At 31.8% G+C, this 15,804-nt stretch overlaps 1 protein-coding gene across 1 annotated transcript; it reads right to left on the reverse strand.

The window, feature by feature from the left end:
• Positions 1 to 2,532: 2,532 nt before the first annotated feature.
• Positions 2,533 to 9,668, reverse strand: LOC143058948 (uncharacterized). The gene is made up of 9 exons (XM_076232426.1): positions 9,489 to 9,668; positions 8,984 to 9,142; positions 8,429 to 8,600; positions 7,664 to 7,827; positions 6,963 to 7,271; positions 5,869 to 6,239; positions 4,919 to 5,010; positions 4,204 to 4,296; positions 2,533 to 2,681 (listed from the first exon to the last, which is right to left on the reverse strand). The coding sequence occupies exons 1-9, from the start codon at positions 9,666 to 9,668 to the stop codon at positions 2,533 to 2,535; spliced, it is 1,689 nt and encodes a 562-aa protein (XP_076088541.1).
• Between the last annotated feature and the right edge of the window lie 6,136 nt (positions 9,669 to 15,804).

Genomic DNA, 15,804 nt, shown 5'->3' on the forward strand with positions numbered 1-15,804 from the left:
GAAGGACTCGGAGATAACCACCGTGGCCTCCTCTTAAGTACCCATTCTAGTTTAAACTCTGGTCTGTGTACCAGAAAAGTATGTGGGAGGGTGAACATGAATGTACTGAACGTTTCAGCACCCTGAGTCAGAATCGAACCCGGGACCTTCAGCACTGAAACCATCGATCTTAATCACTAAACACACACTACTTCATACAATAAATATCAAAATTGTATCCTTCTCCTTTGATACTGTATATACATCACACTTCCGGCATCTGTCCATGAAGGACACAAAGGTTTATCATGAAACAATTTCATAGTATTATTGTTGATATTCAACCCACATAAGTTTTAGAATAGTTTTATTGATATACAAGTAATTTCATGGTGTTCCTAATTTATATATACTTTTGATACTTTTACTTCAATTATTCGTCTCTTATTTTTATCAATTTTGTTTTACTTTGTATCAGATAACAAATTTATTCGTTCAGTGTATGTTCAACTGTGTTACTACGTCTTTTGATTGAGTAAAGTCTTTTCATTTCATTTTTTATAGTGTGTATTTATATGTTGTGATGTTACACTATTGATCTACTGCAGTTGTTTGCACCTGTACTAAGTAAGGAATCTGATATATTTAGAGTATATCGTTAGTTTTCCCGTTTAAAAATATTTTTGGGGGCTCTTTGTAGCTTGCTGTTTGGTGTGAGCCAAGGCTCCGTGTTGAAGACCGTATATTGTTTGCTTTTATAAATAGTGACTTAGATGGAGTTTGTCTTATTGGTAGTCATACCGCGTCTTCTTATACCTGAATATAACTCCCATACCTTAATATAGATACAAGAAATCGATACAAGTTATTACAATATTAAGGATTTTCTTACATTTATATCTTTTACTATATTTGAAGTATATTATATATCCAAACAGAAAACAAAACATCTTGAACCTTTTAAAATGTTGTGAAGTAGACATGCACGGTCGAATGAATTATAGATGTAAGATAGTAACAAATCCGACTTCTAGAGTCGTAGAGAAGACATGCATATAAATATGTCCATTTTCAGGGAAATGAACTTGTACGGAACAAATTCAGATACATCTGGCAGCAGGAAATTATTCCGTTTGACTTAATTCCACAAACAGGAAGACAAAAGTTGTTGATAAATTGTATGAACAAAAAAGTACGAGATGATTGGTTTTTACCACAAGGAATAAATAGCAGTCGATAGCCAAACACAGCACGAAAAGACAAATAAGCTCTGTAAATGCCAGTTTTATCTATTAGAAATTGAATAACAATCAACGTATATAGCTTTGGTCTTTCTGACTTTTGTTTTTGATCATACTTGGTTAAACTTATTCAAGAAACACTTAAAGATATCGCATGTACTGTTGATTTTGCCATCTGATTAGGGACTTTCCGATTGAATTTTCCTCGGAGTTCAGTATTATTTTTTTTTACTTTTAATCAAATCTAGTATTCAACGAAATACATTTAAAATCATGGTATTGTATAAAGGCGACAAGACTCAAGAAAATAAATATTGAGAAAATAAATAAAGAGAAAAAAGAGAGATAACCTCATGTGCGTCCGATTGTTATTATGGTTTAACCGTAGCCAAAACGATGACGGTATTATGGTTACTATATTTGGAACAAATTCGTAGTCGCCTTTGACGAGCTTTTAGCGTAATGATCAGCAAAATCAAGATGGATGGTCTGAACCTTTGTTTCACATCCATGTTGAAATTATTCTTTCCCATGCTTTTATTTTTCACTTATTTGGTAAAAAAATAAAACACATCAAAGATAATTGTGTAAACGCGTATTTTGTTTACAAAATAATGTTATTGACGCGCGAATTAAAGACTAAAAACAAGACAGATAAATTGCAAATATAAGAGTAGTCAAATACAAAAATCAGAAAGTTTTGCCAAATACAGTTAAGATTATCTATCAATTGGGTAGAAAATCCTTAGTATAACTAGCAATTCAAAAATGTGCAAACAGTTTATTTATAGATATGACCATCAATGATCTTCGTGTCAACACAGAAGCTCGAACACAAAAGTGCTGTATTCTGAGCTGGTGAACTGAGTAACGTCAATTATTTTAATTAACAACAAATTGTATATATCTAAAGTATAGTGACAGTTTGTTTTTATATATTTCTGATCGAATGAATGTTGGTTTAAAGTCAACAAGACAGAAGAAATTAATCTTCATAGAATAAAAGTTTGAATACATTTATGTATTTGCTTTTGGATCAAAACAGGTTTTGAAATATTTCAGCAGAATGTATCGAAAAGAGGTATCGTTATCAAATTCGTGTATTTGGTTTTGATGTTATATTTGTTATTCTCATCGGATTTTGTATAATGCTTAGTCCGTTTCTGTGTGTGTTACATTTTAATGTCGTGTCGTTGTTCTCCTCTTATATTTAATGCGTTACCCTCAGTTTTAGTTTGTTACCCCAATTTTGTTTTTTGTCCATAGATTTACGAGTTTTGAACAGCGGTATACTACTGTTGCCGTTATTTAACTACCTTATAAATGGTGTCCAGGAAACTGCCATGGTGTCTGGAAGGTAAGGGTTAGTGATGTCAACAATGGCTATGTCAACTGCCGAGAATTCCAACTTCTCACCAAGTTTTTTTATTTCATTTATTGCTTTTCGACAATGTCCGCAACCTGAAAAGAATGGTAATTGATTTTTTTAAAACATCAATGAAGTTCATTCCAGTGTTATAATCCTATTTTTTGGTTGACAGAGAACGGCTACGTCAGTGTTCGATATCTCGCTGCTCATTATATACTGTTATAGGCATGTTAATATGCTACAGAAAAGTGTAACAAACGTTACATGATCATGGAACTTTTAATATGTTCCTCCTCATTGTGCTATTTACAAAGACATGTGTTGGTACATTACTCAAAACTTCATGTAAAGTTACACGTAAGGAGTCAAAACGTTCAGACAATGAATTTAGAGTGTACACAAAAGACCATAAAGTGAAACCGAATGTCAAGTTAATTTAAAATTGAGAATGGAAATGGGGAATGTGTCAAAGAGACAACAACCCGACCAAATTAAAAACAACAGCAGAAGGTCTCCAACAGGTCTGCAATGTAGCGAGAAATTCCCGCACCCGGAGGCGTCCTTCAGTTGGCCCCTAAACAAACATATAAATAAAGGCAACAGTAGTATACCGCTGTTCAAAACTCATAAATCCATGGACAAAAAACAAAATCGGGGTAACAAACCAAAACCGAGCGAAACGCATTAAATATAAGAGGAGAACAACGACACAACATCGAAACGCAACACACACAGAAACAGACCAATCATCAGACAAAACACCACGAGAATAACAAATGTAACAAGAAAACCAAATACATGAATTTGGGATAGACAAGTACCGTGCCACGTCTTATCTCAATATCTCAAAAATAAGAGAAAACACAAACGACTCAACGTTAAAATGCAACACAAAGAGAAACGAACAATATATAACAATGACCATCTTCCTGACTTGGTACAGGACACTTTTAAAGGGGAATAAAAGTGGTGGGTTGAACCTGGTTTTAAGGCATGCCAAACCTCGCACTTTAATGGCAAAGTTAAATATAACATTGAAATGACAACATAATATTACAGGACTACAATACAAATAAATAGGAGAACATATTAGACACAGAAAAACATGATTAATAGATAACAAAAAGCATCAGGTTTAAAATTCAATACGCCAAAAACGCGCCTTGCCCACACAAGACTCACCAGTGACGCCCAGATATAAAAGATCGAAAGTGAAAAAAGTACAAAGTTGTACAGCACTGAAGATCAAAAGTTGAAAAGGTTTCGCAAAATACGGCATTGTGTTTATGCCCGGGATAAGAACATTCTTATTATATAGAACAATTCATGCTATTGCAAACAGTAAATTTTATCAAATGAATATGAAAGAGATATACACAAAGAAACTAAAGTATTAACTAATTACAGAAAACTAAACCTGTTATTTTGTTATTTTTGGTAATAATGCGCAAAAATGCGGCTAAAAAATATACTAGTCCAGTGATAATGAACGCCATATTAATTTCCAAATTGTACACAAGAAACTAAAATTAAAATAATACAAGACTAACAAAGGCCCGAGGCTCCTGACTTGGGACAGGCGCAAAAATGCGGCGGGGTTAAACATGTTTGTACCTTTTCTGCAAAATAACCCTAAAACTGCATTGTCAGTCTTTAATAAGTATTTGTTTATCCTTGTTTCATCATCTTCGAATCGTAAATGAATATCTGAAAAATAAGCAAACGTCAAACATTAATAAACCTTCCTGTCACATATCATAAACTAGTGCAATAAGATAAAAAAAAATATGAACTAAAGACGGAGATGAAAAGAATCTTTAAAAGAAATTATTTTTTTCGATCAGTAATGAAAGTGTCATAGTGAATTAATAATTAGTCTTTAGCAGCCAGTATGGTTCAACATTGGTAAAATAAGCTCAAAAACATCGAGGACGAATTACTAACTTCTATTTTACTCAATATTCATAAATGGATTACGCATGAATTATACGTGTTCAGTTATCAAAAGAATACGAATGTCAACATTTAAGGTGAAACAAAGGTAAAACACTTGACTGATTGATAGGATTCACAAAAACGCATTCTTATACAGGTAAAAGGGTTGTCTAACCAGTTTAAAAAGAACATTCTATTTCAGATATTAATAAATATAATTATTATTATTTTAAATTTTATTAATTGGTAAAAAAATAACAAAATCTTTGTGTCGGAAAATAATGTTGGCACTTAATGAAGAAATTTGGATAGGACAAATATGAAATTATTATAAGAGCATATGATTTACTTTTATCATGGTTTATTCATCAGCTTTTTCTGGAATACAACTTACATGTCCTCTTAACCGATTTGTTTTCTTTCTTGTGTTTTGTTGGAATCTGCATTGCCTCCTGCTGTTGAATGTCAGTTACCATTTCATCAAAACTATAAGTTTAAATTTGACACTAAGGTTTTAATTTTTCAATTTCTTTCTTTGTTTTACTGATAGAAAATTTATGATGCGATTATGGATGTTCGCTTTTTATGTTTTGATATTTTTGTCAGAGTTTCGAAATACTCTTGTTTTATCCATTTGAAACCCTTAAAAATTTGCCCATTGACCCCCATTTTTCTTTTTATAAATCTGACATGTATATCTATAAGCCATTTGTAAAAGTCTTATAAAAGCCTCTGGCCTCTGGCCTTTGTCAGTCTTGTATTATTTTAATTTTAGTTTCTTGTGTACAATTTGGAAATTAGTATGGCGTTCATTATCACTGAACTAGTATATATTTGTTTAGGGGCCAGCTGAAGGACGCCTCCGGGTGCGGGAATTTCTCGCTACATTGAAGACCTGTTGGTGACCTTCTGCTGTTGTTTTTTTATTTGGTCGGGTTGTTGTCTCTTTGACACATTCCCCATTTCCATTCTCAATTTTATTATAAAATATTATTATTTTTTTAACAGTTTTTATAGAATTATAACTTGTAAATGATAAAGCAATTATAAATCAAGAGAGAACATTTTCCCGCCAAAATTTCGATCGTTTAAATCTCAGAAACAAGCACATTGGCATCTATATTTTTTTTTTGATTTTTTTTGTTCTTTAACTTATACCTTATCAATATATTCTAGTGTGTATAGAAAGCTATTTTTTTTTAAACTGAGTACCAATTTCCTTAAGATGTACATAGATTTCTTGCTTCAACATATTTGATTTTGTTATATGTATATAAAAAAGTGTTCCATTCAATATGTAGAAGAAAAATGTACAAACAATAGTTTAATATTAATGTAAAATACCTTTTGCTAACTTTTTCGGATTTTTGAAATGGATCATCCTGTGTATTTTTCTCAGCCTTCGAATAAATATTTAGGTCTTCGTTTGGCAAAGTACAATCGTGTGAATCACAGAATTTTGTAAATTGCTTTTCTTTGGGATCATACTCTGCATCTTCATGTTTATTATCCTCTGTGTTCTCACTTGGTATTCCATTACTTGGATGTTGTCCTGCAGGAAGTGATTGCGAGGCCACTGTATTGTCATTAGAAGTAGGAGGACGCGGGTTACTGGTTGTATGTGAGGTAGGCTGTTTCTGCTGTGGACAGGTCCAAGTACTTACTTCTAATGATTCTATGATATCTTTGTAAAGCCCAGGTAGACGGACACAAATCTACAGATGTTAAGATAACATCAATCAATAATAAGGAAATGAAAGGAATGCGTACTACGATTTGTCTATCTAAATTGTGTAAAACACACAACATTCTCAATAATAACTAAAGATAAACTAGCTGTAGCAAATGGGGAAAATCATGAATATACAAATTGGTGAGTTCAAATAATGAAGATCAGTTGTTGTCGTTAGTTCATGTCTGCAATTTGTTTTTTGTAAATTGAGTTGTAATAAATCATGCTGTTAGTTTTTTCAATTGATTTGTTTTCAAATATTCCATGTTGATGACTTTTATAGCTAACTATACGGTATTTGGTTTTTTTTCATTGTTGAAGACCGCCGTATGGTTGACTTTAACTGCTTACATCCACTTCATCTGTGCATTGGGGATATTTGATTCAATGGCAATCATAGCACATATACTTATCGTTCAATTGAACATCAACAAGTTACATCAGAAAAATAGAAAATATGAGGAAAATGTAAAAGAAACGAAATTGTATATTTTTACATCTGCCAATGCCATGAAAAAGGGGTGTTGCATGATAGTTCATGTTTGAAATATCTTACAGTAACTATTATCTATACAATGTCTATCGTTTAAATTGTTTGAACCTCTCAATTTCCAATATTGAAAATCAAATGCCAACTAAAATACATATATTTTAATTTTTATAAGAGATTTAAATCGAAACTACAAGTAATCTGTACAAGACAAACCATGATTGCAACTGTCTCTGTGCTGGCAGATATATCTTGTCCAAAGCATGTAATGCCAGAAGCAGGTGAATCCGTATCATCTGATAACACAAACATAGAATTACTTGTCTTCCCTGAGTTATCAAATGAGGTTTGTTCGAGTACACCAAACTCGTATAAATGTTGAGACTGCGCATTGTAGCAAAATGATCTGGAACGTTTGATCATCCCACGTGGTCTTGTAAAGACAGTTATTTCAGTTCCAGTCTCCACAGAGTATTTGAACAAACAGTGTTCTTGTGTCTCATTCAGTGTGGCATACATGCAATTCTGTAAACATTAACCAAACTGTAAATTGTGAACGTTAATACTTTTTTCTATAATGAAATACTTTACTGTTATGAAGATATTTTTGCCTTGTCCTTTGATATATGTCGGATAGTTTTCTCATTGGCAATCACAACAGATCATCGCATCATTCTACATTATTTTTGTTATGTTTTATTTTGATTATCTCCATCTTCATCTTTATGTTTTTACTATATTTACAAATAGTTGAAATGAAAAAAACAATAGACCCATTTACTATCTACCTGTACAAAAATTTCCTCATTTCAGTTTTTCAAATCTTTGTGAACGCATGATATTCAGTATCTGTGTTTGAAAAGCATTGAATGTTTATTCAATATAATTCATGTATATGCTTCCTAAACCAGTCTTACCATAAATAGGTTTGCAGACGCGTGCAAGCTAAAGGATGAATTAAGTGGTCGTACGTCTTGTAGGTATGCTTTCATGAATGCATTTTCATTTATTTTTTGATTGAACACAAATGGGTTCCCAGCCAATATTTTCCCAAATATACTTTGAACATCTTTGTTGCTATCTGTAAAAAAAATACCATCCATCATTTAATGAATTAGTAAAATTTGTAATTGAGTTTTGGGTATATACTGCTTATAATACACATAAAAAACAAAATGAAGCGCAAGATGAAAGTGAAATTTCAAAATTCGCGTCTTGATTCAAATTTATTAAATCAAGTCGTTTGACTTAACGTTTTAAAACAAAAATGTCTAGAACTAGATGAGATTGTTATTTATCTCCTATAAACGGTTGAATTCAGTCAATTTTCATAAGAATTTTAATGGAAACATTAATAAATATATATAGATTAATAAGATGTATCTACAATATAGATGGCTATACATTAGCATGAATCAAATTAGGAGATCTTATTTCTACAGAGCAGTTACTACTAAAATAGAAAATGTCTTCCCCATACATGCCATGATAAGGAACACTTCCTCATAATAATAGTACACTTCCCCAAATTAAAAAGGATACATGACAACGAGATATTGTAAACATCTTACCCGCTGATAGTCTAACTAATACAAATATATACAGAAATTCTATCCCCTTTTTAATGAAATTTTTCCACATGATATTTAGACATCTATAATACTGATAATAAGACATCATACCTGCTGATATACAAACATAAAACAAATATATTCCACTGTCTCCAATAGTAGACGATATCCATTGTCTCGATTCTGGTGAAACTAAATTACTATCTTTTGTTGGTGGGAAAAGAAGATTATTGCTTAGTAACCAGGTACCAGATTCCCATGAGTTATCTGTGGCAAACATACCCTATAAGAAATACATGTGTATGTATTTGAGGAAAAAATTTCATGTGTATGGTATAACAGTTGAAATGGTCCCTTTATAAGTTTTTTTTTTATTATAAACATAATGTCAAAAATGAACAAAGAATCAGAGGAATACATATGGGATTAAAATATTTTTAACATTTAGAGCATGAAATTTCAATAAAATGATATCCATATTTCCATAATTCCATCAGGTAACAAGCTGCAGAATGCACCGTAACTTAATCCTATACATAGAATGAAATAAATATTATTTGACTTTATAAAAGTGTTGGTATGATAATTATACAGTTACCTAAAGTACGTGCAAAAACAAGTAACAAATAGAAAACAAATATATTCAATCTAAGAAAATATACGTACATGCATCCATTGTGATCTCATTGGAATCTGCTTGATATCTGCGATATTTTTTGCGTTAAGAAAATCGCTGAAATAAACCATATACTCTGCAGACTCATTGTTGATGATGGACAGTATCACACGCGATAAAACACTGTCCGATTTTTCTGGAAAATGAACCTGACAAAACATTATTATGTTGTGTTTATTTTTTTTTTATAATAATAGTATATTATTAAGACATTAAATAAAGACAATTTCTTCCTTTACGAATACATTTGACAGATTGAAGCAATAGGAATTCGGACTGAACTAATTGATTGGTCACTAAGTTTCAAATCAAGCTTAATCTTTGATCTAAAATGATAGCATATCAATTTAACTTTCCCTCTACATTATCATAATTGAATTATCATGCCCTATCTAGAAATAATAATAATGGTTGGTTCTCTGTGGATGTCCATACCTAACTTCTATATAAAAAAAAATCAAATCGTATACATAGATGTTGACAATATAAACTCACCGTAATGTTCTCATTGTTAGTACTATCGACATAGTAATGTATGAAAGGTTTATCTTTCTGTTGGTATAGGATCCACCATGGCACTGAACCACCAGTTATACCTGGACAGTATTGTATAGTCGATACAAGAACATTCAGAAACACGAAAACTAAAGAAAGGTACGCGCCTGTTCCTACCATTGTCACCTATTACAAACAAATAGGTAATACAAAATTTACTACTGGTATCTATGATGAGTTTATTTAATAACAACGATGAATATGATATTTGTTACCAAAAAGAAATTTTGATTTCATGTTTATATTTGTTTCAAGATTACCAAATGTGCCGCCGTAAACAACTTTACCATTTTGTTCTTCTTTTTTCCCATTTAATGTAGTTTCATTCGTTGGTTTGCTTTGAAACATCATGTACATGGAAAATATATTATGACTTCTTCAATATTAACTCGCAGCAGCAGGGGCATCAATAAGCATTGATTTGATTGAAATGCTAATCTGAATGTGACATTTTGACTGCATTGATCCTTTTGAAGGGATATGATCTCAATCATGAACAAATTAATTTGAGGGGGTGACATTCTTGGGAAAAGGGATATTTTGTAAAGTAAAATATAGTCGTCATGAAGAATTGTATATATATATATATAGGGTAGGACCTCAGTCGTTTGCAGAGTAACTTAAACGATAGATTTAAGGAGAGGAGATGACTCTCTATGGGAGTTAGTATGATATCGATAAACATTTTGTAGGGAATAATAATAATATAGATTCGCGTTCAAAAAAATTTTTATAAACGAAAAACCTTTCAATAGCTTTTGCAAATATTTGATGGAAATACGTAAATGTAATTATTGTGTGTACCGTATGTATAGTTAGCTTATTTCATCCATCTGGTAGAGTGGCATTGGCTGATGTTTTCCTTTTTAAAAAGAGGTAAGTTATGTATTGATGTATTGTACTTACATTATATCCAAAGCTTTTAACAGATGTGTAATCCCAATATTGTTTGACAATACCATATCCTGAGATCTATTTTAAGTCTCAAGGTAGTATAAAGTCGGGGTATTTCAATTGTAAAACACATATGTAATATTTCCTTGTCATTGTTCAGTGACCTCATCATTTAAATAATTTCAATAAAATCACGGGGTATATTTATTCCTATACACTGAAACAACCTACAAGCCAAATTCGTTTTAAATTTCTAATGTTTTCAATATTATAGGTTTCAAGGTAAATAGTGGTATTCACAATTAAAAGTATTAGGCAACAACGTTTAGGTTAAATTCATTTAAAAAGATTGAAAATAAGGTTAAATTGTTTTATTCTAATCAAGTACAAATTCGGATGAAAAACTTGGTTAAATTCAGGCTGACTTAATAAAGGCAACAGTAGTATACCGATGGTTTATAGTGCACAAACCGATCGAGAGTGCAACAAAAATGCAAACGACAAGGCACAGAATCGCACTATAAAATAACAATTGTCATTTTCCTGCCTTGGTACCGGACATTTAAGAAACAAATGGCGGGTTGATTCTGGTTATGTGGCTAGCAAACCTCCCGCTTTTATGGCAATGTTACATATAAAAACAAAAATGACAACATTACATGACTACAATGCAAATAAATAAAAGAACATTCAGGACAGAGTATTACACAAATGAAGAATGCAATAGAATATTACGACAAGCTAATATTTGTTACAGATACGATATTGACTCATTTGCTAATCACATCTGTAAGATTGGTTATTAATGTTTTATGAAAATAATTAGTTTCCCCAGCCTTATCTTAATCATTTTTTCCTAGTAAAAGACTTTTTCGTTCCCCTTATAAACGTCCATTCTAATGTTTGGGGTAAGGTTATGGTGTTTAAGGACGTATAAAAAAGAAGATGTGGTATGATTGCCAATGAGACAACTCTTCACACGAGACCAAACTAAACTCATTGAAAATATCATATAGAAAAGAATAACTATTCCTAATCATCCTACACTGATATCAAGAATTTTTTTCCATCTGGTGAGTTTTTCAACTGAATTTTATAATTCGTTCTCATGTTGTACTGTTACTCCGCTGTCCCAGGTTAGTGGAGGGTTTGGATCCCACTAACATGTTTAACCCTGACCATATTTTGTATGTATGTGTTTGTCCCAATTGGGGAACCTATAATTTTAGCTGTTGTACATTTTTGTTTTTCTGTCATTTTTTGTCGTTTACTAATGTGTAACGTTTTTGTTTTTCATTCATTTGTTCATTTTTGTGCATAAATTAGGCCATTAGTTTCCTTGTTTAATTTGTTTTACATTGTCATTTCGAGGCCTTTTATAGCTGATCATGCGTTGGAGAGTTGTATCATTGACAAACATACCACATCTTATTTTTTATATTGTCTAGATTTGCGATCAAAATAAATCATAATTTCTTACTATAATGTTATGTATAGTATGGCAGTTGTTATCAAATAGTCCACTTCTTTGTTTGTTGGCGTTTATTTTTACTGCAGTTCAGTGTTCCATTGTTTTTCTTGTACGGTCGATGTGTTTCCCTCTGTTTTAGTTTGTGAACCAGATTTGTTTTTAATTAATCGATTTATCACTTTTGAACAGTCATATACTTCTGTTGCCTTTAGTTGAGAAAAAAAGTTGACACACAAAATATTGAGAACAGGTAAACTAAAATAATTAGTGCAAAAAGATCTACTCAATTATCTTCTATCACATTTGTTACAAATAAAGGCAACAGTAGTATACCGCTGTTCAAAACTCGTAAATCTATGGACAAAAAACAAATCGGGGTAACAAACTAAAACTGAGGGAAAGTTTGGCTTTAGCAAAATTGTTGAGATTTCTAATTCCTATATCACTATTAACTAACTCAACGCTTAGCTACATCGGCTCAATAATTGGTACTATTTGTACCCCATAAACTGAAAATTACATATAATTTGCTTGTTGTAGATCCTGAGCAATGTCAAATTGTGATAATGAGTCAAACAAATACACCAGGACGATATCATCATAATGATAGACCTTTATAATGTAAACTCATTTTGGATGGTTGTTTTTAATAAAATTGAGAAAGGAAATGGTGAATATGTCAAAGCGACAACCACCCGACCATAGAGCAAACAACAGCCGAAGGCAACCAATGGGTCTTCAATGTAGCGAGAATTCCCGCACCCGTAGGTGTCCTTCAGCTGGCCCCTAAAATATGCATAATAGTACAGTGATAATGGACGTCATACTAAACTCCGAATTATACACAAGAAACTAAAATTTAAAATCATACAAGACTAACAAAGGCCAGAGGCTCCTGACTTGGGACAGGCGCAAAATTGCGGCGGGGTTAAACATGTTTATGAGATCTCAACCCTCCCCCTATACCTCTAGCCAATGTAGAAAAGTAAAAGAATAACAATACGCACATTAAAATTCAGTTCAAGAGAAGTCCGAGTCTGATGTCAAAAGATGTAACAAAAGAAAATAAATAAAATGACAATAATACATAAATAACAACAGACTACTAGCAGTTAACTGACATGCCAGCTCCAGACCTCAATTAAACTGATTGAAAGATTATGTCTTCATCATATGAATATCAGGTACAATCCCTCCCGTTGGGGGTTTAGTATCATACTATCATAAAATATATGAGAAGAACATAACCCGTGTCATGCCAACAACTGTTTTTTTAGAAATAAATGTGTTTAGTTCCGATGCAAAGACCCTATCAGTGAATCAATGTTAAAGCCAAAATATGCAATCTTTAATGACCTGACAACAGTATCGTAACTATATCCCCTTTTAATAAGTCTATTTAAAGGTTTTGTTAGTTTCTGAGGAGAATACTGACATTTTTGTGCTTTATAAAGAATATTTCCATAAAATTTTGGATGTGAAATACCTGAACGTATAAGATGTCTGCATGTTGAGTTATATTTACGAATTATTTCCTTATACCGGTGATAAAATTTAGTAAATGTTTTGACCAGTTTGTGATATCGAAAACCCTGGTGTAATAATTTTTCAGTAATACATAAATTTCTCTCGCTAAAATCTAATACATTGTTACATACACGAGCGAATCGTACAAGTTGAGATATATAAACACCATAAGATGGTGACAAGGGAACGTCACCATCTAAAAATGGATAATTAACAATAGGAAATGAAAAATCATCTCTTTTATCATAAATTTTTGTATTAAGCTTCCCGTTTATGATATAGATATCAAGATCGAGGAAAGGGCAGTGGTCATTGTTATCATTAGCTTTATTTAAAGTAAGTTCTACAGGATAAATTTCTTTAGTATACATACTGAAGTCGTCATTATTTAGAGCCAATATATCATCCAAATATCTAAAAGTATTGTTAAATTTTTGTATCAAATGTTGTTTTGATGGGTCTTTGCTAATTTTAGTCATAAATTGTAACTCATAACAATACAAAAACAGGTCCGCAATAAGTGGTGCACAGTTAGTCCCCATTGGAATTCCAATAACTTGACGATATACGGAATCTCCAAAGCGAACAAAAATGTTATCAAGTAAAAATTCAAGTGCATAAATAGTATCAAAGCATGTCCAATTGACATAGTTCTTTTGTTTATTGCTACTAAAAAATGATCTAAAAGAGTTTGAACATATGTACTCGCATTCCGACTTTTTAAATGCCCAGTTAATTAGGGATGTGAATTTTTTCTTAATAAGAATATGAGGCAAAGTGGTATATAGGGTAGAAAAATCAAAACTTTGAACAGATTCAAAATCACCAATATATGCATGCAATTTATCAAGTACTTCCAACGAGTTTTTGACACTCCAAAAGTAATTAATTCCACTATTTTCAAAGGCCTTATTTGAACAATTTATTATCAGGTTTTTTATTGTACCAAGTGTACTAGTAAGTAAAACAGACAATTTAGTAGTTGAACAATGGCTGGAAGATGAAATAAATCTATATTTGTAAGGTTTTTTGTGCAGCTTCGGAAGCCAATACATAGTTGGGACTTTCATTGTGTTTGGTTCTGCTTGTAAAGAAGTAGCTAAAAGTTTATGTTTGTTACAGATGTCGTTTTCTGAAAATGAAGTCAGTTGGAATGTTGGTGAATTCGTGATTTCCTTTTGCAGAACCTCTATATAAAATTTACGTCAAACAATAATGATATTATTAGCAGCTTTATCAGCCGGGACAAAAACAAATTCCTTGGCTAGTTCTGTTAGTTTATTTTTGATACGCGAAATAGGGTTTTTATAGTTTTTGTTGAGGGTAAAATGTTCTTTAAAATGTTGTATTCGAATATCAACTATCTTCATTACTGAATTAATAAAAGAGTCCAAAGATTTTTTGTCAGCTTTTTCCCGTTTTACCCATTTCAAACAGTAGGCGCGGAGTGAGTCGTTGATGATATTACGACACTCATTCCAGTTAATAGTTGACGGGGGACGATATTTAGGTCCTTTACTGAGGAATGATTTTAACTCTCGGTCGCGAACGATGTTAAGGTCTCCTGTTATAACATGGGAAATTGGTCCATAGGTGTATTCTGAATTACTGCAATTACACGACATAGGTGTATTTTCAGTGATATTTACATCTTTACACAGTTGGCTATAATTAAACACATATTTTCGGGTAGATTTCTTGTAAAGATAACAAATGAGAGGGAGTTCAGTATTATCAAAATATCCAGGAATTTGGTCTTTAACAGAATGGTCGTTAAAAATACCGGCAATATTTACAAAATCAAAACCTTTATTGAAATACTTTATTTTAATAAAATGTTTTTTATGATCTTCAGGGCGATCAATTTTTGGAAACAGTTTAGAATAACAATATGCCATTATAATTTGGACAATTTCATACTTAGGACTGTAATATGAAATTGTGTTGCAATCCTCTAAAATTTTATTTAATTTATTTATAGGTAAAGAACAAAGCTTGGTTAACAGATAATGTCTGCCGTTGTTTTTTGAAATGGAAATTAGGTCCGAAATATTTGTATGGTTGGTCCGAAATTTTCTTTGATTACGATTTTTTCTGCGTCCATGAGAACGATTTTTACGAACAGTTTTAGAAACTATATCCAAAATGTTAACAGAATCGGTTCTTGATATATTGCCAATTCCCATGATATTATCATTAAGACCGAGAGGGTAGACTGTCTGTAATTTTTTAATCCAATTTAATTCATTTATTTTTCGTGATTGTACAAACTTGGAATGAGATTCACCAGGCTGCTTATTTACTACTTCTAAAGGTTGAACTGTTAAATATTTAATAGGATGACTGTGCTTCTTAAGATGTTGA

The sequence above is a fragment of the Mytilus galloprovincialis genome, chromosome 1 (assembly GCF_965363235.1).
Source record: "Mytilus galloprovincialis chromosome 1, xbMytGall1.hap1.1, whole genome shotgun sequence".
Lineage (NCBI taxonomy): Eukaryota > Metazoa > Mollusca > Bivalvia > Mytilida > Mytilidae > Mytilus > Mytilus galloprovincialis.